The 22,113-nt window shown below is 37.8% G+C and overlaps 1 protein-coding gene and 1 long non-coding RNA gene across 5 annotated transcripts in view; one reads left to right on the top strand and one right to left on the bottom strand.

Moving 5' to 3' along the window:
• The window catches only part of LOC101886077 (transcription initiation factor TFIID subunit 4), a 185,938-nt gene continuing 163,825 nt past the window's right edge, over positions 1 to 22,113 (top strand). For all 4 annotated transcript variants that reach the window (XR_015514121.1, XR_015514120.1, NM_001443392.1 and 1 more), the window contains exons 1-3: positions 1 to 903; positions 10,206 to 10,348; positions 19,696 to 19,806. Coding sequence is in view for 2 of the 4 variants with exons in the window: in NM_001443392.1 (NP_001430321.1) it covers positions 30 to 903; positions 10,206 to 10,348; positions 19,696 to 19,806 (1,128 nt within the window). In the remaining 2 variants the exon portion in view is untranslated. The remainder of the gene's footprint in view (positions 904 to 10,205; positions 10,349 to 19,695; positions 19,807 to 22,113) is intronic.
• On the bottom strand, positions 463 to 2,652 carry LOC147832714 (uncharacterized). Its single transcript, XR_015514698.1, has 2 exons — positions 1,957 to 2,652; positions 463 to 934 (listed from the first exon to the last, which is right to left on the bottom strand). It is a non-coding gene; the product is annotated as an uncharacterized LOC147832714 (long non-coding RNA).

Raw genomic sequence — 22,113 nt, 5'->3', positions numbered from 1 at the left:
AGAGAGAGAGAGAGTGAGAGAGAGCGAACATGGCGGGCGCCTCCGACCCTCTGGAAGACATGCTCTTCTCCGAGGTGGACGAGAAAGCCGTGAGCGATCTGGTGGGCTCTCTGGAGTCTCAGCTTGGGGGCCAGACCGACCCGTCCGCCGGGCAGCCCGAAAACACTCGCGGCAAGCAGCAGCAGGCAGGAGCAAGAGCGCAGCTGCCCGCTCATGACTCTCCATCACAACCACAACAACAAGCACAGCAGCAGCAGCAGAACGCGCGCAAAGCAACGCGCAACCCGGATCCAGACCCGAAAGATGTCAGCCCGGAAAAACACGCGAAAGCTCCGGAGAAGGAGAGCGCGCTCAAATCACATGGCAGCATCATTATCATCACCGCGGCTGCAGCATCCGACGCTCCTGCGCCGGGCAACAAAGGTGCGGACACCCGCAAGAAACACCCGACGCGCTCCCTGCGCTCAGCGGCATCACACAGTCTCAATGGCAACGGCGCGGCAGCATCAGCATCCGTCTCCAGCACCACCTTCACTGTGTCCAGCAACCCGCAGGCGATCGCGCTGGACCGCGGGACGCCCACCATCGCCCTGCACCGACTCCCGCGTCACATCATCGCCAGCATCGCGCAGAAGGGCAACGGCACGTCCGTGTCCGCGCTGGTCCAGCAGGGCGCGCGGGTCAACCACAGCAAAGCGCCCGCGGAGGCCAACGCGAAGCCCGCGCTGAGCTGCTCTCCGCCTCCGCCTGTCAAACCCGCGGTGGCTCCGGTCATCAGACCCGCGCAGACGCAGACGCAGAGGCTCGTGGCGCCGCAGCTGATTGTCAGACCTCCGCCGCCACAGCAGCAGCCGCAGCAGCAGACCACCATCCAGCTGCCACCCGGGTTCACCATCCCACCAGGTACCCAGAGCTTTCTCATTATTGCCCACTGCTGTCTGCTCTGACTGCAATGCACACACTGTCAAAGAGTAGACAACCAAGTCATGACAACTTTAGTTGTTATGCTAATTATAACATGTTAAACTCGGGTAATAACAAACTTTTTTTTTAAGTTAGCTGTTTTAAGATTAAATTCTGTGATCATTTGCTCACTGTTCACTATTTCCATACCCATTTCTTGTATTCTTTAAAAGGGTTATTTATCATTATTTTTCCAGCTCTTTCTCATTATTGCATTTACATTTACATTTAGTCATTTAGCAGACGCTTTTATCCAAAGCGACTTACAAATGAGGACAAGGAAGCAATTTACACAACCAAGAGCAACAATGAATAAGTGCTATAAGCAAGTTTCAGGTCTGTAAAGTCTAAGAAGGGAAGTATTAGTAGTATTAGTTTTTTTTTTTTTTTTTTTGTACAGTTAGTGTGATATTCTGAGAGGCAATTGCAGATTAGGAAGTGAAGTGGAGACTAAATAATTGGGTTTTTAGTCGTTTCTTAAAAGTAGCGAGTGACTCTGCTGTTCTGATGCAGTTAGGGAGTTTATTCCACCAACTGGGCAGATTGAACGTGAGCGTCCGCGAAAGTGATTTCTTCCCTCTTTGGGATGGAACCACGAGGCGACGTTCATTAACAGAACGTAAGTTTCTGGAGGGCACATACATCTGCAGAAGTGAGAGCAGATAAGAAGGAGCAAAGCCAGAAGTCACTTTGTAGGCAAACATCAGAGCTTTGAATTTGATGCGAGCAGCAACTGGCAGCCAGTGCAAACGGACTAGCAGCGGAGTGACATGTGCTCGTTTAGGTTCATTGAAGACCACTTGTGCTGCTGCATTCTGGAGCAGTTGAAGAGGCTTGATAGAGTTAGCTGGAAGCCCGGCTAGTAGAGAGTTGCAGTAATACAGTCTGGAGAGAACAAGAGCTTGAACAAGGAGTTGAGCTGCATGTTCAGATAAGAAGGGTCGGATCTTTCTGATGTTAGTCGGATCTTTCTGATGTTCTGATGTTGCCCACCTCTGACTGCAGGTTACACTTGTTATGATAACTGTGAAGTGATGCACACTCTGAAATCACACCGTAATACAATATGTGACCAATAAACATGCTTTTATTCTAATTATAACTTGTTAAACTCAGTTTATGATTCAAAAAAAGTTTAAAGGCAGATCTGTCATTGTTTACTCGCCCTTCACTTCTTCCAAACCTTGTTGACCTTCTTTATTCTGTAAAGAAGATATTAATTTTTCATCAATATTTTCCCACTGGTTTTTCCTCATTATTGCCCGCTGCTGTCTGCTCTGACTGCAGGTTACACTTGCTTGAATAACTGTAAAGATGCAAACTCTGAAATCAAACACCGTCAGAGGTTAACTAATGTTTTAACTTGCTTAACCAACTTAATTTTTTTAAGTTAGCCGTTTTAAGAACATTTTATCATCATTTAGTCACCCTCCACTTCTTCCAAACCAGCTTGACTTTATTTTATGAAGAACATATTTATTTATCAGCATTATTTCCTCATTATTGCCCACTGCTGTCTGCTCTGACTGCAGGTTACACTTGTTATGATAACTGTGAAGTGATGCACACTCTGAAATCACACCGTAATACATTATATGACCAATAGACATGCTTTTATTCTAATTATAACTTGTTAAACTCAGTTAATGATAAAAAAAGTAAAGATATTTATTTATTAACATTATTTTCCTATTATTGGCCACTGCTGTCTGCTCTGACTGCAGGTTACACTTGGTATGATAACTGTGAAGTGATGCACACTCTGAAATCACACACTGTCAAAGATTACACAATCAAGTCATGACAACTTATGTTTTTATGGTAAATATAACTTGTTAATAATGTTTCAAAAAAAGTTTAAAGGCAGATCTGTCATTGTTTACTCGCCCTTCACTTCTTTTAAACCTTGTTGACTTTCTTTATTCTGTAAAGATGATATTTATTTATATTTCCAGCTCTCTCATTATTGCCCACTGCTGTCTGCTCTGACTGCAGGTTACACTTGGTATGATAACTGTGACACCGTAATACATTATCTGACAAATAGACATGCTTTTATTTAGATTGTAACTTGTCAAAGTAAGTTAATGATTCAAAAATAGTTTAAAGACAGATCTGTTATCGTTTAGGGCAGAGCGGGGCACAAAGTAACACTTTTTGGTTTTGCCCAAATAATGAACAAAGTAACGGGGTTAGACAAACCATATTATTTTTACCAACAACACACAAGCCTCTCCTACAAATGAGCACTGGAATTATGATCGCCAGACCTGTGCAGTATTGCCAAAAGTGCCAGAAGTAAAAATGTTACTATTTACCCCACCTGCGGGGCAAGTTGTGACACCTGCATTTAAAGCCAGATTTCACACTGTTAGTTTAAATTCAGTTTACTTTAAATAGTAGCTATATTTCACCAGTAGTCGGCTCATTTCTTTTTTATTCTACATAGCACATTATGCTTATGTATTTATTTGTTTATTGGATAAACTTTTTTGAATCTATTTGCATTATTATCCATTATTATACAATGCATTTATTTGCATTATTAGCGATAACATGTTTTTTTCTATTAAAACAATATTTTTTTTACTAAAAAAAAAAACTTTTTATTTAAAAACTTCTCAACATCACACTCAAAATTCAAAACATTATTTTGTTGGTTTAATTGGTGTTTAACAGTGTGTGGCTTAATTGCAACACCGTGTTACAACTAACCCCGCTGTGTCATGCTTTTCTCAAAGCTGTCTAGCAGTCACTGTGTGTGTTTTACATCTTTCAAAATGGTTTAATCTTTTAGCCTAGAAGACGGTGAGCACAACAATATAGGATTTTACTAACATACTTTCACATTTTTTTAAAAATAAAAAATATTGATTATAATAAAGAATACTTTTATGCTGGAAAAATGGTTTCTCCAGTGTTTCTCATCCAAATTTCGCCAAATATTTTCAGTAATTGGCTGGAAGACGTCCGCTGACAGTGTGGTGAAAACCTTGGGAGCATGCCATGGTTAACCCTGAGCAAATACCTTAAAACTCTGTGTTACATTTAACCCCGCGTTACTTTGTGCCCCGCGCTCCCCTACTCGCCCTTCACTTCTTCCAAACCTTGTTGACCTTCTTTATTCTCTAAAGAAGATATTAATTTTTCATTAATATTTTCCCACTGGTTTTTCCTCATTATTGCCCGCTGCTGTCTGCTCTGACTGCAGGTTACACTTGCTTGAATAACTGTAAAGATGCAAACTCTGAAATCAAACACCGTCAAAGGTTAACTAATGTTTTAACTTGCTTAACTAAATTAATATTTTTAAGTTAGCCGTTTTAAGAGCATTTTATCATCATTTAGTCACCCTCCACTTCTTCCAAACCGCTTTGACTGTCTTTATTTTATGAAGAACATATTTATTTATCAGCATTATTTCCTCATTATTGTCCACTGCTGTCTGCTCTGACTGCAGGTTACACTTGCTTGAATAACTGTAAAGATGCAAACTCTGAAATCACACACTGTCAAAGATTACACAATCAAGTCATGACAACCTATGTTTTTATAGTAATTATAACTTGTTCAAATTAAGTTCATATTTATTAAGTTAGCTATTTTAAGAACATTCTGTCATCATTTACTCACCCTCCGCTTCTTCCAAACCAGCTTGACTGTCTTTATTCTGTAAAGAAGGTATGGACCCTTTTCACAAGACTGTTCTGACCAGTGGTGTAGTCCTAAAAAAAAAGTGGTGTACTATTACAAATTTTCCATGTTTCCTTGATTCATTATATATATATATACCTGTAACTATTAACTTCCTAGAAAGGAAAAACAAATACTATGTCAGTATGTCAATGTAAGTCAATGTGCTTTTTAAAAACAAATTGTTACGAGTCTGTCTTCTGTTGTCGCTAATATATACTAGTAGTTACCCTTTTAAATCGCATATTGTTACGCTATTTATGAGTAGTCTTTGCCTTTGGGATAAACAAAGAAAAATGTGATATATATATATATACATAGGCTATATAAACACATTTTTAAGTAAGAATTTAAAATAACACAATTACAAATGTTCGACTAATATGATAGGGCACATCTTAAGTTGTGAGTTATAAAACCCCCATTTGGTAAACAGTTAAAGGGGACGCGAATACACGTAAATTAGGGAAGTGTAATCAGAAAAACAAGTGAGAATACTGAGGGTTTACGCATTTATTAATCCTCAGAAGTGGTAATACCCAAACAGCTTGTGGAAAAAAGTAAGCATACTGAGTATACGTGCGTATAGCAAGGACTACACCACTGGTTCTGACGCATTTAACGCTCATCATAATCTTAAATCAATCAAGTCATGACAACCTATGTTTTTATAGTAATTTTAACTTGTTTAAATTAAGTTCATATTTATTAAGTTAGCTATTTTAAGAACATTCTGTCATCATTTACTCACCCTCCGCTTCTTCCAAACCGGCTTGACTGTTTTTATTCTGTAAAGAAGGTATGGACCCTTTTCACAAGACTGTTCTGACGTGTTTAACACTCATCATAATCTTAAATCGGTTCAAGTTTTTAATGTTTCGATAAAAAAAAACTATGAATACGATGACTATTTATATGCATTTTTATATTCATATGCATTTTTACATGCATTTATGAATGTATTATATCATCTGCATCGAATTACAAAAAAGTGAATGACCCGCTTATGCGAGGTGTTTCTAATGCAGCGTCTATAGGAGAAAATCTGACGTTGTTCTCTCTTCCGGCTGCCGTTATCAGTCTCACACTATTTTTGTCCTTCTTTTAAAAGTCTGTATCACCATGGTGGAGTTTTTTATTTTATTGTTTCAGCAATTAGGATTGAAATAAAGGATTTGTTGTACTCTTCTATTCACTGCGCTCTAAGTTTACCAACTGGCACCTTCCGTGTTGCATGCAGAACTGTTGCAAACAATTAATTTGTGTTGAATTTAAACAAACAAATTAGGTTTAATAATGTTCAACTTAATTTGTTTGTTTAAATTCAACACAAATAAATTGTTTTTAACCACTTAAAGTAAAACAATTTAGTAAATCCAAGGAATTATCTCTGAATAATTTTTTTTAGAAACCCAGACATGCGAAAAGAGTCCATTTATTGATCAACATTACTTCCAGCTCTCCCATTATTGCCCACTGCTGTCTGCTCTGAGTGCAGGTTACACTTGGTATGATAACTGTGAAGTGATGCACACTCTGAAATCACACACCGTAATACTTTATAAGATCAACAGACATGGTTTTATGTTAATCATAACTTGTTAAACTCAGTTATAATGATTCAAAAAAATGTTTAAAGATATTTATCTACATTTTTGGAAATAAAGGTACGAGAGCTGTCACTGGGGTGGCACCTTTTTAAAAGGTACAAATTTGTACCTAATAGTGTTGTGGAAATCTGTTCTGCTTCTTTAGATATTATTCAGGAAACAAGCAAAGTCTAGAAAAGAAGTCTGAAGTCGTTCTGAGTCACTCAGGCTGAAGCGTTTGCAACAACAGGGGTGATCTGATCAAATGTCCCACTGAGCAGCCCCTTTCATACAGCTTTATACATGCTGTCCTCCTCCCTTAGGGTTGATAACACATCATATCTCACCAATATCTACAGTTTGATCATTAGTCTCAATTTCTGTGTCCCCTGCTCCCCAGGCCAGGCTGACGTATCCCCTAAGTTTAGTTTTTAATTGTTAATTAGCCCAGGGATAACCTTACCATGTCATCTATAGGTAAGTCCCTTGTGTCTTATGGATAATAGCCCCTCTATGGTCTTCTCCATGATCTCTGGGATGATACGAGTGCTCTGGTGTGGGTGCCCCTTGAAGACAGCAGGGAATGTAATGACCTAATAGCCATCTCCCTTTAGGCATATTGTATCTCATAGCCGCTTTTCCTAATAGAAGCGGATATTATGAGGTAGTAGAAGTCAGGTAAAACATCACTTACATAGATAATGCTGAGATATGCATGTGGAAGATTACACTTCCAATAGAATAAAGTTATCAGTAAGACAAATTAGTCTGAGCAGCATCAGTAGGACAGATATAGTCTGAGCAGCCCCATATGACATTCATATATTCAGTCACAAACACACACACATATATATATATATATATATATATATATATATATATATATATATATATATATATATATATATATATTAGGGGTGTAACGATATTAAAACCGAACCGAAATATCGCGATACACCAACCACGATACGTATCGCGAAACTCTCGTGGTGTATCGCGGTACTCTCACGCCCCCTGCTGCCCATTGTTGAGGTTGACGTCACTTGTCTCTAACTAATTGAACCAATTTAAACACATCTTTAATATCATATTTGATTAAATTGTTTTAGTAATGATGAGGATTTGTTCTAAATATTATATTCTAAAGATAGTATTTTAGTGCATGTCATGTCATGTGACTTGAGTGAGCATCACACTCGTTACTACTGGACGCAGGATGGCTGCTTCACATAGTTCTGAGATTGCAGATCCCCCAGACACATTTAAGTCATCTGTGTGAAAACATTTTGGTTTTCCAGTTGAGTACAGGAATAGAATTCATGTCGTAGACAAAGCGCACGCCTGTCTGTCTCAACTGTTTCACATAACTTGTAAGGAAAAAGTGGGGTAATTTCACAATGTGAGGGTGTAGGCAACAGAACTGCCAACAAAAGTGATTTAATGTACAAAAGTAAAACCAGAATAATGCCCAAATATACAAAAAAGAGAAATATTTACACTAATAAAAATAATATAATAAAGTAACAAATTCAAACAAAAGTATCAAACAAAAATTCGACCAAGGGGATGATAGTGAAGACAAACAAAAGAAATAAATATAATAAAACAATTCTAACTCATGAATAACCCCTCTTACCTCGCTAAAACTGATGAAAAGAAAAAAAAGGTCTTCAGCGCCGTGCGCCGCATTCTTCCCTATACTGAATAAAATAAACAAAGATGACCTTCACCTCTTACCTGATGTCTTTAACAATACATTTTCTACGTGTTTGCAAAATAGAAATCGTATGACATTTTCCCTATCCACCATACACTAAGACTAAACTTGAGGAGATACAGCTAGTTATATTGTCGGGAAGGAGCGGAGCTAAAAAATAATATACAAATCAATTGAAATAAAAATGTAGAATAAATGTAGAATAAAGTTATCAGTAAGACAGATTAGTCTGAGCAGCATCAGTAGGACAGATATAGTCTGAGCAGCCCCATATGACATTCATATATTCAGTCACAAACACACACACACACATATATATAGCTATATATATATTGTTACATATATATTGTTACACATATACCCACATAGCAAAATGTCTCTGGCCCAGCTCTGGCCCACACAATCAGGTTTTGCTTGGCCCACATGCCGCAGTGAATTACGGTACATGACTGGACCAAATCTGGCCTCCAGACAAGGGCCAAACACAGACCATATCTGGGCCAAGTCTCAGCCAAGTTAATAACTCATAACTGGGCCTGAACTGGGCCAGATAGGTTGGTGTGTCACGATTGCAATGAAATTGATAAACCCATGGAGTGATGCGCTTTAGGCACACTATGGGCACGCTTTTTCTCAAAGTGACCTGATTGGTAGAATTTTTTTTCTTTACTCAAAAATGATTTTAGTGTATTTTAAATGTGGGTCAAGACTGGCCAAACTCAAATGGCCCACTTATCACATTTTCAAATCTGGGCCAAATACTACGTTTTTCATCTGGCCCAAATCTTGTGTGCCGCCTTAAAAACGGTGCCACCTCTGCCAAACCCGGGCCATGTTTGGCCCACATGCTGTATGCCAGTGCCGGATGAATGCCTGCTGTGCCAGCTTTATGCCAAATCTGGGCCAGAATTCTTTGCTACTAGGGTATTGATATATATTGTTACACATATATTGATATATATTGTTACACATATATTGATATATATTGTTACACATATATTGATATACTGTTAAGTTTCACAACAATAGGTCCATATTAATTCCTCAAGGGTACAAACTGCTCTCCATTTTGGGCAAGAGATGCGCTTTTGCAGGTTATCAACTAGGTTTTGCAGTTTGTACTAATTGTTTTGAGAAATGCATTAACTGTTGTGCAAATGTAAATAGTGTTGTGAGAAATGCATTAAGCCACATTTAACACTCATCATAATCTTAAATTCTAATACTTAGATTAAAAAGCGTATGAATTCATCAATTCAATGTGTATTTTACAAGCTAAACGTATTATTGCTCTTAGATGGAAAAATATAAATGAACCTAGAATAGGAAAGTGAATTAAAGAAATGGGTTCACATATGTCAATGAAAAAGATCACAGACGTTGTCAAAAAGAAACTAAATGTGTTTGAAGATATCTGGAGACCTTTTAATAACTTCCTGAAGTACAATGTAAATGTTGGCAGTCTACTACAACAAGAACAAGCTTAGAAATATGGGAAGTATCATAGTCTAAACAGACTCAGGAAACACTCTCTACCTGATTTGATTTAAAGATATCCCCCCCTTTTTTAAATTTATTTATTTATTTATTTATTTATTTATTTATTTATTTATTTATTTATTTATTTATTTATATTTGATTTATTTATTTATTCGTTTATTTATATTTTTAAATTTAATTTAATTTAATTTAATTTAATTGATTATTTTTTTTAAGGGAATTGGTTGTTGGGAGGGAGAATGGGGGGTAAAAAGTTTGCTGTGTGTTCATGATTATTATTCTGTAATTGTGTAATCTGTTGTGATTTGCAAATTGAAAAAAGTAATAAATATATTGTACAAAAAAAAAAACATGAATATTTATATGCATTTATAAATATATGAATGTGAATGTTTATGAATGTGCTTTCTTATCCTGGTCTGTTGTTTGCACATGTTAGAATAAGAGTAAAATGATTGAAACAAAAGAAGATATTTTGAAGAATGTTGGAAACCTGTAACCATCGACTTCCATAGTATTTACTTTGCCTGCTTTTACGGTTCTAACATTCTTTAAGATATCTTCTAACAACAACAACAAAAAGATCTTAAACGTTTGTATTGTCCTAATGGCAGACTTTGCAGTCAGAAAAATCCAAAAGTGTTTGTTGTTGATTATAGTTGTGTGCTTTTAGTCATGCTTTTGCTGTATTTGTTCCTGTCGGTGGTCTCAGGATAATAACTGCTGTTGTGTTTGTGTTTGAGGAATGGTTCTGGTGCGCACAGAGATGGGTCAGCTGGTGATGGTTCCTCAGCAGGCTCTGGCTCAAGCTCAGGCTCAGAACAGCATCTCACCGCGGCCCTCCACACCCACGAGCGTGGCCACATTCAGAGTCACGACCCCACAGGTACTTACTACCCATAATGCATTAGAGCTACAGAAAATCTGGCGCATACGTAATGTTTCTCTTAAAGCAACGGTTCACCCAAAAGTGGAAATTCAGTCATTGTTTACTTTCAAACCTTCTGTTTCTTTCTTCTGTTTAATACAAATTGAGATATTTTGAAGAATGTTGGAAACCTGTAACTATTGACTTCCATTTGTTCTTTCTACTATGGAAGTCAATGGTTACCGGTTTCCAACTTTCTTCAAAATATCTTCTTTTGTGTTCAACAGAAGATAGAAACTCAAACAGGTTTGGATCGACTTTGAAAAATAGTGAGTAAATATTCATTTTTGAGTGAATTACTGCTTTAAATTTGTGTTAAAGAACTATATAGTAGTAAAGTAGCATATACACTACCTGACAAAAGTCTTTAAAAGCAACAAATAATAACTCGACTTCTAGTTGATCATTTGGAGAAGTGTCAGAAGGTGGATTTCTCTGATGATCATCTGTTGATCTGCATCCCAATCATCACAAACACTGCGGAAGACCTACTGGAACCAGCATGGACTCAAGATTCTCACAGATATCAGTCAAGTTTGGTGAAGGAGAAATCATGGTTTGGGGCTACATTCAGTATGGGGGCGTGCGAGAGATCTGCAACATCAACAGCCTGAGGTATCAAGACATTTGTGTAGCCCATTACATTACAAACCACAGGAGAGGGACAATTCTCCAGCAGGATAGCGCTCCTTCTCATACTTCAGCCTCCACATCAAAGCTCCTGAAAGCAAAGAAGGTCAAGCTGCTCCAGGATTGGCCAGCCCAGTCACCAGACATGAACATTATTGAGCATGAACAAGGAGGAGGCATTAAAGATGAATCCAAAGAGTCTTGATGAACTCTGGGAGTCCTGCTGAACGCTTTCTTTGGCATTCCAGATGACTTTATTAATCAGTGATTTGAGTCGTGTCAGAGATGTATGGATGCAGTCCTCCACGCTCATGATGGAGTCAGACACAATATTCATTCTGTCTCCAATGCAGCAGGACTTTATATTCTATACTGGACATTATTTCTGTTCAGTGATGAGACTTTAGTCTAAGTAGAGTCAGACTGCACTGTCCTAATCAAATCATTAATAATCAAGGCATGATCATGTTTTATTGTGCTCAAATAAGCGTCATCTAGAGCAGTGGTTCTCAAAGTTGGGGTCGGGACCCCCCGAGGGGTCGCGGGGCAATGAAGGGGGGGTCGCCTGGTGATTTCCAAAAATCTATTTATTTTTTTTAAACCATAAGAATTAACATATTTTATCCATAACTATACTGAAAATAAAAATAGTCGTTTATAGTTACTATATACTATATAGTTACTATAGTACAGTAGCTTATAGTTACTAGTTCTATTGGATTGCGACCCCTGGGGTAATTACATTATATTAAAGGCAGCAATAGCGTCAGATGCATTTTGATTTTATAACATCAGGTTATACTTTCTGGCACATTTTAAGCACTGACACAAATTTAATTGGTGTTTCTGCGTCATTGCATGCAAGGTTTCTGTATTTATAACCACCTCAGAGGATATTGGGGGTCGCGAGTCACTGGCATTGTTATTTTGGGGGTCGCGGGCTGAAAAGTTTGGGAACCCCTGATCTAGAGGCCTTTGCCTTTCATATGAGCCACTTCTGATACCAAATGATCAACTAGACGTCCAGTTATTATTTGCTGTTTCTAAAACTTGGATAGGCGACAGGACTTTGTCCATGCACTATACACTACCTGACAAAAGTGCTATGTCTATGGTTTCATATTATGCTCTATTCTTTATTTTATAGTTTACAAAGCACATCGTTTACTGCAATGCTTTTTCATCATTTTGGATGAGCATAATATTACACACCAGCACAGGACATGATCAACAGCATGGAGAGAAACTACAAAGTTTACATTGAGCAATTTAATTAGCAATAGTTTTATAGCCGTTACCCTTTATCAAGTGCTTTTTATGTCACTAATATTCATTTGATACTTCTACATTCGGCGGCATGGTGGCTCAGTGGTCCCTTCAAAGCAAGAAGGTCGCTGGTTCAAGCCTCAGCTGGGTCAGTTAGCATTTCTGTGTGGAGTTTGCATGTTCTCCCCGTGTTTGTGTGGGTTTCCTCCGGGTGCTCCGGTTTCCCCCACAGTCTACGGACAACTTACTACGGACAATTTAGCCTACCTAATTCACCTGTACCACATGTCTTTGGATGTGGGGAAAACCGGAGCACCCGGAGGAAACCCACGTGAACACGGGGAGAACATGCAAACTCCACACAGAAACGCCAACTGACCCAGCCGAGGCTCGAACCAGCGACCTTCTTGCTGTGAGGCGACAGCACTACCTACAGCGCCCCGAAAATTAAACATAATAATAAGGCAGAGCTTGACGAGTTTTCTAGCCTCCGCTGTAAAACTAACTTTGAAAATTCATGGATCACAACAATAGTCAAATTAGCATTAACATGTACGTTAATATGGGCCACCTTTGGTGCTCCACAGATTTTATTGGTCATTTTTTCTTTCAACTATAAGGTCCAAGATTTAGAATAAGTTATTTGTAAAGTATTTATATAGTAGTGAAACATGACAGGACCTAAAGCAGATTATAAGTCTTCTTGGTTTTCTTGCACAGCTGGATTATGGAGTCATGAAAAATAATAGTTTGCACTGGTCATGATTAGCAGAAGTTAATCTGCTCTTAAAGCATTCTGCGATTGATTATTTTTTTTTAATAATCTGACATAGCTGTCAAAATAGGACAAACGTGTGTAGCTTATGTATGGGACAAATTCTGGAACTTTGTCAGTGTTGTGGTGGGTCTGTCGACCTACCTAGTCTCATAGATATATACATTGTTGTCTATTGGAAGGAATGCGTCAATAGAGCCGCCATGTTGGAACAGGGTAGAGCTCCTTTGAAATCATAGATATATACACTAGATATCGCATAGGGATCCTGAGCATGCGTCAATAGCGCCGCCATATTGGTACAGTGCTCCCAGGACAAATGTCATTCAACCGCACTAGTCAAGACAGTGTTATTACGTGAAGATGCGGGACTTTAGCGCTGTCTACGGGTGCAGTAACGAGCAAACAAAGAAAACAAAGCACAAAGGCAAAACATTTCATAGGTAATATTAAGTTTTTTTCTGTTTTTGAATGTTCTGAACTTTTGTGCTAATCAGGTAACGTTATTGATGATAACAGTCACTTACTGCATTCACCATACGGCAAAGCAGCTCCAACTCGCACTAAACACTCGGCTTATGCTAGTTTTGTTGAATAAAATCAGCAAACAATGCAAAAGAAATATGACAACGAGATGCTGCGCTGCCAGAAACTTGTATTATTGACGGCTAACGTTAGTGAAAGAGTCGTTCGGGGGATTCATTCACAAACGAATCGCTCCCTCCGTCAGTATGAGAAGTGAAAGCAGGAGAGGAGCTGTGTTTCAGGACATGATTATATTAAATTTAACAGGGAGGGTGAATAGTACATTTCTATACACACAAACACAAGCTTTTTGTCAGGAATGCCCGTGCGGTCACTGATCCATCAATGTAGAAAAGTGATGTAAAATTATAATTTTCGTAATTAGAAAAAAAAAATTACACACTAACATCCAGGAAAACTCCCGATCATAGATATATGTGTATATGTGTATATCTCTGGCTTTGGATGGCCACAGTCCTCCACTGTACCTTGGTCCCGCATTCATTTCAAAGGAGCGCTACCCTGTAGCAAGATGGCGGCGCTATTGACGCATTCCGTCCAATAGACAACAATAGGCCAGGCGACATCTAGTGTATATATCAATGGTTTGAAATGAATGTTACCTGATTAGCACAAAAGTTCATAACATACAAAAACGTAAAAAACTTAATCTTACCTTTGGAATGTTCTGCCTTTGTGCTTTGTTTTCTTTGTTTGCTCGTTACTACACCCGTAGACAGCGCTAAAGTCCCGCATCTTCACGTAATAATAACACTGTCTTGACTAGTGCGGTTGAATGACATTTTTCCTGGGAGCACTGTACCAATGTGGCGGCGCTATTGACGCATGCTCAGGGTCCCTATGCGACATCTCGTGTATATATCTATGACCTAGTCTCTGATGAACGCATACGCTTCACTGCTGACATCTAGCGCTGAACTCTAGTAATTACACCTGAAATCAGCCTTCAATACTGATTTTGTATTGACGTGCTTGTATATTTTGCTTTGTTTATTAATTGCTATTTATTTATTTAAATGTTTACGTGATTGAAATAACAGTCTAAAGTCTATAGACAGATATAAGTCCGCCAAGAAAACTCAGTTAGTCTGTAGTGTTAATTTATTAATTAAATAAAATTAATTTATTAATTAATGATATTTGTCTCACATTCTTTTTAGTTATTTTTGTGATTTTCTTTTTTAAATTATGCAAAGAACTGTAATTACAATAAATAATAATTATTAAGCATTGATAGTGATCATATTAGGACAGTAATTATTATTATTATTATTATTATTATTATTATTATTATTAAATAAATAAATAAATAAATAAATAAATAAATAAATAAATAAATAAATAAATAATTTATTTAATTATTTAATTAGTTAATTTATTTACCCATGTCTAAAACATATTTCTCCTGCATTTGATGTCAGGATTTTTTTAGGCTCACAAACCTACATTTCTTAATGAATTGATTACATATTTCATTTATTATTATTATTTTATATGCAATTTTAAATTAATTTATTTGAGTCTAACAGGGCAACACGGTGGCTCTGTGGTTAGCACTGTCACCTCACAGCAAGAAGGTCGTTGGTTCGAGTCCGGCTGGGTTAGTTGGCATTTCTGAGCGGAGTTTGCATGTTCTCCCTGTGTTAGAGTGGGTTTCCTCCGGGTGCTCCAGTTTCTTCCACAGTCAAAACACATGCGCTGTGTAAAACACATGCTGAAATAGTTGGCGGTTCATTCCGATGGGGTGACCACTGATGAACAAAGGGACTAAGCCAAAATAAAAAGAATGAAGGTATGAATTTGAGTCTGTATTGATATTTTTAAAAAACTACTTGTGATAAAACAGTTTTATTTGTACATTACATTAATTAACACCAGCAATAAACAACGCTTCTGGATATAACAAATAATCTTAGTTCAATTTAATTTCAACATTTATCAATGCTTTTTTAAAGTCAAAAGTATATATTTTTTGCATTACTTATTGCACTTTATGAACTCATATAAAGTATAAAGAATAGTATTTATATTAATTCACATTAACAAAGATATTAAATGCTGTAAAAACACATAATGCTTATTGTCAGTTCACGTTAGTCAAAGCAACTTAATACTAACGAGACATTATTGTTAAGCATTCCAGTAAATGGCCACTAGGCGTCCTATTTGTCTCACATTGTTTTTTAGTTATTTTTGTGATTTGCTTTTTTAAATTATGCAAAGAACTGTAATTACAATAAATAATAATTATTAAACATTGCTAGTGATCATATTAGGGCAGTCATTATTATTATTATTTATAAATCTGAGCAGTTGTAATGTATTAAAGCGCCAGTGTGTGAGGATGTAATGTTCACTGATGGCCACTAGATGGAGACACACACTCATGTTTACACGTGGCTTCATGTCTGAACCCAAGAACTAAATCATACAGACGTTTTTCATAACTGATATTTAGACATCGAGTGTGTTTTGTTTCGCATTTGTGTTTATGCAGATTTGATCCAAACCTAATTATTTTACGTTTAATCCACTTAAATTGGTTGAAAACCATATAGTTAAAGTAATTGATTTGTGTTGAGACAACATGAATGAATTGTGTGGAGCCCAGCACAGTTTACAGTTTTTAGTGGATACGTCCCCCTCACTTTTAGACACAGACCATTAAGAAACAGGTGATTAAGAATGTAAACTTTTGGATTTTATATAGCTGTCCCCCACTTTAAAAAAGTTCACTACGCCATTGATATCATGCATATTATTTGTCAGAAAGCTGATAGTAAATAGGTTAGAGGTTTTAAAATCAAACTACTTTCTAAAGATGCTTGGTTTTATTAAAACAATGTTGAGTTTCTCAATATTTGATATTGTTGATTAAATTTAAATGACAATATTTCAACCCAGCTCTTAGGCCTGTCCACATTTGACCCATAAATTGGGTAAAAAAGTACCCAGCATTTATTAGTGTCAATCATTCGTTTTCCTTCGGCTTAGTTCCTTTATTCATCGGGGGTCGCCACAGCAGAATGAACCGCCAACTTATCCAGCACATGTTTTACGCAGTGGATGCTCTTCCAGCTGCAACCCAGTAATGGGAAACACCCATATTCACTCATTCACACTTACCAGGCCAGTTCGGTTCAACTGAGATTCAGTTTACATGTTCTCCCCGGGTTCTCCGGTTACCTTACACAGTTCAAAGACATGGGTGAAATGACCAAACCAGATTGACACCATCATGAGCTCTCAGCGAGCAGTATATCTCTCCATAGCAATCTCTTATTTGTCATTAGCAATAAATAAGCAGGAAAGATCTCGAGACCTACCTGAGTTCAAACTCCCCTCTCACCCTGCGATTGGGAGGGAACCCCGAGCTCGAGGATCTTATGAGCTCAGGGCTTTCTCCTGGGACATCATGCTAAACACACTTTAAAATCAATCACCAGCTACACTGTAAAAAAAAAAAAAAATTTATATTATATTATATACTTTATTTAAAAAATTATGTCCGGCAATTAAATAACAATTTACGGTAAAATAATGGATATTAAATTGCTGAAATTTCCTTCAATTTTAATTTCTGGTAAATTTGTGTAATTTAATATCTGTTATTTTACTGTAAATTTCTGTAATTTAACGGCCGTTATTTTACGCCTTTTTTCTGGCACCCCACCTACCGGAAATAAACAATAAAGTTACTGTGTGAAATACTGTTATTATATACTGCATATAGAAACAGGGTTGTAATGTATGTTGCCAGATTGAGGTAAAACGTGCTTCGAGATTTGAATATTTCATCAACTGTGTGAGGTGATGAGCTTCACACAAGATCTGGCAACTTGACAAACATGGACAGAGAGTGTTTTTTCATAACTAGATTGGGCCAAACGAATAACAGGAGTTTCCCGGGAGAAATGACAAAATGGGATGGTGGTGGGAGATGGGTGTGAAATACAGGAGACTCTCGGGGAGTGCTATGAACCTAACCTTTATTTTGATTTTATTTAAGTTAACGAAAATGTTTTCTGACCAGTAGTTCTAGTCTTCGTACTACTTTATAGGCACTACAATAGGGATTAATATTTTCAATTCAGCTTTATTTGTACAGCGCTTTTACAATGTAAATTGTGTCGAAGCAGCTTCATATAGAAGATCATATAAATTGAGGCAGTGTAGTTCAGTTTTCAGAGTTTAAGTTCAGTTTAACTCAGTTCATTGTGGTTTAATAGTCACTGCTGAGAGTCCAAACACTGAAGAGCAAATCCATCGATGCGCTGCTCTGGCGGTCCTGATCCATGCAAGGTAGTGGCAACCGTGATGAGGAAAAAACTTTTCATTAAAAAACCTGGATAGAAACCAGGCTCAGATGGGCACGACCTTTTCTCCTCTGGCCAAACGTCTTGTGCAGAGCTGCAGTCTAGGTGCTGGAGGCTGAAAGCTGGACCATAGCAAAGACTTGTCCGTCCCTGGAGTCTCACTGGAATCAGTCTCATGCTCTCCACTCCTCCATGACCACCACAGCAGATGCTCAGGATACGGCCTGGTCCAGGATTATGGAACCTTGGGATCATTTTGTCGCTGGTCTTGGATCGAATCAGTGGCGCTGCATAGACTGAGGGCCTCGGGATGAGTATCCCCAGGTGGAAATAGAGAATAAAGAGAATAATTAGCGTAGCTGCTGTTCATAGTGTATATAAACAAGATGCAGAAACTTGTGTGGAGCACATTCATGTATCATACCGCTAAGTGATGCACTGGGTGTATGCTTTACTAAAAAGACAGGTCTTAAATGTAGTTTTGAATTGGGAGAGTGTGTCTGAGCCTCGGACATTACCAGGAAGGCTATTCCAGAGTTAGGGGGCCATAAATGAGAAGGCTCGACCTCCTTTAGTAGACCTTGCTATTCTATGTACTACCAGAAGCCCTGTCTTTTGAGATCTTAAAGAGCGAGTTGAATTGTAGCGAGACAGAAGGTTGGCTATAAACAGGAGCTTGATTATTTAAAGCTTTATATTTTATAATCAATACGAAACTTGACAAACTTAATATGAGATTGTACAAAGTGAGTTTGTTACATTCCTCTTAATTGACCTGCTAATTCATCTTGTCTTTAAAGAAGCGTCATTTCAGGAGTAGTTTTATCAATGCAGTCAGTTAGTAGTAGAGTTTTAGTGTGTGTGGAGTTTGTGTTTTTATTCCCGGGCGCTTCTCCTCATCCTGCTGTCAGTCTTTGTGCGGAAGACGCTCCTCTTTCCTTGAATCATTTATCCTCCAACTGCCTGAGCGCTTTAAAAGACACTTCCACTGCGAGCGCGTCGCCGTCAGCGCGTGCATGTGTGTGTGTGTGTGTGCGCGGCCCCGAGCGGTTCCGCGTGTCTGCAGGGGCCCGGAGACGTGCATCTGTGTGTGTTGAGTTTGGCACTGATCTCGGAGCCCCTCACAGCAGGGATTTACACCCGGGTGTACCCTGCAGACACACACACTGAAATCAGGGCTCACAGGACAAGCATGGAGATCTCTGTCAGGAGCAGCGGGTCATGATTCATATGAACAACACAAGACATATGACTTATTATATGTATGCAGTTATTGAGAAGTATTATGTAAGGATTGTGCTATAAATTGCACACACTTCTACAGCAACTTTTTATGGGAACTTCCCATAGACGTGATCAATTGTATACTATGTAGTGTATATTCTCTTCTCTCCCTCTAAACTGAACCCTCACAGGAAACAATCTGCAGTTTTATATCATTTATTAATAAGTTGTTTTCCTCATGGGGACCAAAACATTTTCCCAATAAGGTCAAAATGTACTGGTTTTGCTATACATGTGGTGACATTTGGTAATTAAAAATAACGTTGGAAAATTCACATTGTCATGATCTGAACGGTCAGAAATGTAGATGAGATTCTGTCCTCATGTCTAGTTAACTCTCTGTTAAACATGACTAAACTGTCTACCAATGGTGTGATGAGTTTCAGAAATGCTCTGTGTTTTCAGATGCTGTGACCCTGCGTGTGTTTTCCTCCGTTCTCAATCTATCTTTCTCTCTTTTCTCTATTTGTCTGTATTTTCCCCTGCAGTCTCCTGTTAGCGCTCCGGCTATTCGTCCTGCTCCTGCGGCTCAAACGAAACTAGTCCAGTCCAGCTCCCCGAGCCCCGCAGCCCAGACCAGCACCACACCCGGACCCACTGTGAGCATCACCTGTCCCTTATTTATCTCTCTCTCTCTCTCTCTCTCTCTCTCTCTCTCTCTCTCTCTCTCTTTGGGTCCTATCATACACCCGGCGCAATAAGATGCAAGACAAGTTTGGTGTGATTTGTTGCTATTTTCAGGCCAGCGCGATAGTAATTTTCCCGCTTTGCGTCACATTGTTTGAATAGCAAATCCATTTGTGCCACTTTGTGGACTCATGTGTGTGCTGATGTATAAAGGAGGTGTGTTAAGGCGCATTGTTGGTGCGTTGCTATTTTAAGGAACTGAAATAGACAGTGCCACTGACCAACTAAAAGCTGCTCTAAAGTCCAGCGCAGAGTGTTAGTCATGCGACTATGCCGGTCCAAACGCTTACACACTGCTGAATAAACACTGGATGTAAAGCAATACACAAATATCTTTACTGATAAAAACAATTAAAGGATTAAAATATTACAGAAATGATTATTGTCTATATAAATTTAAAAATCACCGCCTTCATGCCTTCATCTCGGGGCTTTTTCAATTTATTAATGACAATCTGCATTGGTGTAATGTTATTATTAATAGCAATATTGTTGATTATATACGTAATTATAGTTTTTTTTATAAAAACAAGTTTAAATTTGTCCATCTGTGGTGTTTTGGAGATGTCTGCATCATTATATGGGGCATAAGAACAGGTCGTGTGTTTGGATGTAACTCAGTTTTTTGAGCACACCTCGTTGTTATTGTTCATTTATTCCTTTGCTGGAGATCAGAACTGAATTTAGAAGTAGTTTTAAATCAAATATTTGTGCTTAATAAACTAAACTAAACATGTCGGCTGATGGTTGTGTTCAGTGGAGTGAGTTTCCACTGTTTCCTCACTCCACCAAAGTAAAGGAGTAAAGAGTAAAAGTAAAGAAGCTGAATGGAGGAGGCTCGTTCTTTATCCTCGCGCTGCAGATGCTCTGTTTAACTGTTTCTCTCTAGTGAAGCGTTCAGTTTTTACACTTATAAAGTCCACCATGTAAATAGCAAATGCACCATGGCGCAACGCAACTGACTCTTAAAGGAAATGAGAGATGAGACTCTGATTGGTTTAATGCATGTTATGCTCAAAACACACCCAGAACTCATTAAGAGTATAAGCTCAACTGTGCCGGGGCACAGAGCGTGTTTTACTATCCTTAAAATAGCAAAAGTGGATTCGGACATGCCCTTAATGCTTTTGAGCCATGAACTTTGTGACTAGATCATTAAAATAGAGCCTTTGCAATTCATTTCAATGGGCTATATGCACAACAAGTGTTTTGGGCCACTGATAAATTTCCATTGAAAGGTCAATGTGACAATTTTCAATTTCATAAGGTTCTTTTTACAGCATAGATAATGTAAATTAATTAAAGTATAATCAATTAAACCAATGCTAAACCTAAGCTTTATTTACGTAATGTAACTACAGTTGAAGTCAGAATTATTAGCCCCCCTGAATTATGAGCACCCCTGTTTATTTTTTTTCAATTTCTGTTTAACGTAGAGCAGATTTTTAAACAATTTTCTAATAGTTTTAATAACACATTTCTAAACATAATAGTTTTATTAACTCATCTCCAATAACTGATTTATTTTATCTTTGCCATGATGACAGTAAATAATATCTGACTAGATATTCTTCAAGACACTTCTATACAGCTTAAAGGGACATGTAAAGGCATAACTAGGTTAATTAGGTTAACTAGGCAGGTTAGACTATCAAAAAAAGAAAAAGCTAATAATTATATAATAAGGGGCTAATAATTTTGACCTTAAAATGGTTAAAAAAAAACGAAAAACTGCTTTTATTCTAGCCGAAATAAAACAAATAAAATTTTCTCCAGAGGAAGAAATACTGTGAAGCATACTGTGAAAATTTCCTCGATCTGCTAAACATAATTTGGGAAATATTCTAAAAAAGAAAAAAATTCAAAGGGGGGCTAAAAATTCTGACTTCAACTGTATGTGCTCTAACATATAATATGGAAAGGAACATTCTAATAGCAACTCATATTAACGCCTTAAACTGCACCTATTTTATCCCTTTTTCAAAATTTAAGATAAGTCTTTTGTGTCTACACAATGTGTCTGTAAAGTTTCAGAATGAAGCAGATCTCATGTAACGTTTGTGAGAAATACTACAGTAAGAACTATCCCAATGATTATTTGATGTATTTGGTGTAGAGTTAGGCCCCGTTAACACTAGTGGGTTTTAGTTTTAAAACAGCATTTTAGATCAAAAACGATCAGCGTCCACACTAGCGTTTCACCTAGCGTTTCTGAACAT

Source organism: Danio rerio, chromosome 18 (assembly GCF_052040795.2).
Source record: "Danio rerio strain M-AB ecotype USA chromosome 18, GRCz13ab, whole genome shotgun sequence".
NCBI classification, from domain to species: Eukaryota; Metazoa; Chordata; class Actinopteri; order Cypriniformes; family Danionidae; genus Danio; species Danio rerio.
The sequence above is the reverse complement of the archived record's forward strand: the minus strand, read 5'-3'. Positions and strand labels throughout refer to the sequence as shown.